General features: G+C 31.3%; 1 protein-coding gene across 1 annotated transcript; it reads left to right on the top strand.

Annotated features, from left to right (window-relative positions):
- The first annotated feature begins 1,204 nt into the window (after nucleotides 1–1,204).
- On the top strand, nucleotides 1,205–2,340 carry LOC139093360 (uncharacterized). Its single transcript, XM_070644061.1, has 4 exons — nucleotides 1,205–1,310; nucleotides 1,371–1,527; nucleotides 1,645–1,826; nucleotides 1,901–2,340. The coding sequence occupies exons 1-4, from the start codon at nucleotides 1,265–1,267 to the stop codon at nucleotides 2,245–2,247; spliced, it is 732 nt and encodes a 243-aa protein (XP_070500162.1). The 5' UTR covers nucleotides 1,205–1,264; the 3' UTR covers nucleotides 2,248–2,340.
- The last annotated feature ends 415 nt before the right edge of the window (nucleotides 2,341–2,755 follow it).

Raw genomic sequence — 2,755 nt, 5'->3', positions numbered from 1 at the left:
ATAGAAATCTGTGGAGTTGACATATCAGGATAAATCAATAATAGTTGGGAATACAACTGAAAAATATCGAATTTAGTTTTTTAAAATACATTTTCATTATCAACTTTCTGCGTATATCTAAGACCTTGGCTCTATCCAGGGACTTAGAAATTGTGTTTTAGACACGCGTTCAATATATCTAAAACATCTGAATACATTTTTAGGAGCTGAAAGTTTTCAAGGTAGTATAAATTCTGGAAACGACTAATTTTGTTAGCTACGACTTAAATTTCAATTGAAATTTGTTTGTTTAATCATAAAAAAATCTTAGAAATTGATGCATAACAATTTAAATGTATATGATTTTCATGAAAATGTAGCGAAAATTTAAAAAGTTTTCAAATTAGAAGAGAAACTTTACCAGATATCTGAGACGTATTGCATTTGCGTTTTAAAATTTAGCCTTAAATTCGGAATCCTTCCTCAATTCCGTTTTAAAAATCAATGATATGACTAAATGACATCTTCTTATGGTTGCTTTGGATCGTCGTTGTTAGTTCACTTCTGTTTTCACTCTTGTAACTTGTTGGTTTCGAAGACTATTCCTATTCTTAATTTGGGCCTGTCACCCTTCAGACAGAGAATACCAGGATAAAGGAATGCACTTGAGATTTGGTCAGCTTCGGATTTAGACTTCGGCTTCTTTAACTCCCCTGGCGACAATAACTGTTGCCAGGTATATAGTGTTGATTTATCCTGGTTTTAATCTGTTTTAATATCAAAAATATCGAATCTTCACATGAAAAATGCATTTCGTTCTAAAATTGACCGTAAATTTGATCGAATAATCGATTTGTGTTGCATCTTCATGAACAAAACTCAAATTTTCGAGAGTGAATGAATCCTTTGAGTCGCTCTATCATCACTTTAGTAGCGAAAAAATTGATATTTAGAGAGATAAATCAGATATTCTTGTAAAATATTGTAGTTCTAATTGGTTTAGTATGTTAAGGATTTAAAAATTTATTAAAATCATATCAGATTCCGATTTGTCCTTAAATGATACATTGCAAACAAAATAGACTTCATATAAGTATTTCTTTGTTTCTTTGAAAAGAGGCCACGTATATTTTTTTCTGGCTACTCTCTTAAAAATGACTTAAAAATGAAAGTGTGTACGTGAAAATGTGTTTAAGAAAATACCCATCGTATAGTATAAAAGCCGCTGGATTTTGTGAATTCAGTATCAATTCGCCAAGTGTTATTGAAAAATAATAAACTAACAATGAATTCTATTAAATTCTTATCATTCTGTGTTCTTTTAGCTCAAAGTAAGTATGACTTAATTTATTCTTAAAAATTTAATTCTAATCTTAACTTAATTTCTCTAGTGCTAACTGTTCAAGCTTCATTGCTAACTGATTTACTAGCTATATATAGCACAAATACTTCAGTTAATTCTACCGCCCAGATTTCTTCAAATTGTCCAGTTTGCATTTGTCAGTGCACGCCAATTGTATTTGGTTCTGCTGCTTCATCCCCTTGTTCGTAAGTGCTAACTAATTTTTTTTTTGAATGAACACATTTTGGGGTTCGATGCAATTCCTGGTCGAACCCTACTTAAATTTTAAATTGTGAGTATATGATTTTTTTTGGAAAATTTAGTTCCGCTCCTGTAACTCAAGCACCAGCTTTGCCTGCAACGACAGCAGCACCAACAATCCCAGATACAACAACACCAGCTACTACAACAACTACTATTGCGCCAAAAGTAGATGTCTGTACTACTACTTATCAAGTTAAAACAGCAGCAAATACTAACTTGAAGACGCTGTGCTATATTGCAGGTATGAATCGCTTAGCTTTGCTTTACTTTATGCTGCTTATTTTACTATAAATTTATTTAAATTTCTTTTTATAGGAAGACCACTACCAACATTGAATGCCACAGCATTCTGCATGTCTAATGGCATGAAACTTTATGAACTTACTGATGCTGACAGTGTCAAAGGTTATCAAAATTTTGTCAATGCTTATGTACCATCATCTGGTCCTATTTTCGTTGCCAATGGAATCTATTTGAATGGTAAATGGGTGTTGTTTTCAGACCAGACTACACCACTTTACAGCGGTTTAGTTTATGGTGCATCAAGAGCTATAGCCCCAGAACCTACACCCGCTTTCCTTTATGGAAGAGAAGCAAATATGAGCTTTATTGGATATGCTTACAATTTTAATAAGGATGCATACTTTATGTGCCAATATTAATGTAACAAATTGTATTCAACAATATATTTAATCGAAATTTTAACTTAAATTTAAGTTTTTAAAAACAATAAAGAATATATTAAAATTAAACAACTATGTAGTTATGGATATAGAATTTTCAGTTTTTAAGAACATACCCGGCATGGCGTAAAACCCTAACAAATTGAAGAATTCTTTCCAAAATTAGGGAATGAAGAGTAAGAGGGGTTGTGGGAGAATCTTTGACACCCAAACCCCCTGAGTACAAGGCACAATAGATATCATTTATAAATAATCCATCTTCAATTAAACTAATTTTTTCCATTAATGCATTTATGTTTAGTCAATAATAATAATGTAATATTCCTCAATAGATTAGACAAAGCAACAATAAAATTATCACACAGTTCATTAAACTGTAATTGAGGTATTGAGAACAAATATGAAATTATAACGATTGTAGATCCATACATTACAATGTACATAACGTGTTTCAACTGATGAATTAGTAATTTATGGAACAGATAAT

The sequence above is a fragment of the Chironomus tepperi genome, unplaced genomic scaffold (assembly GCF_022539635.2).
Source record: "Chironomus tepperi strain 1889 unplaced genomic scaffold, CSIRO-AGI_Ctep_v1 contig_335, whole genome shotgun sequence".
NCBI lineage: Eukaryota > Metazoa > Arthropoda > Insecta > Diptera > Chironomidae > Chironomus > Chironomus tepperi.
This window is presented reverse-complemented; position numbering and strand designations above follow the sequence as displayed.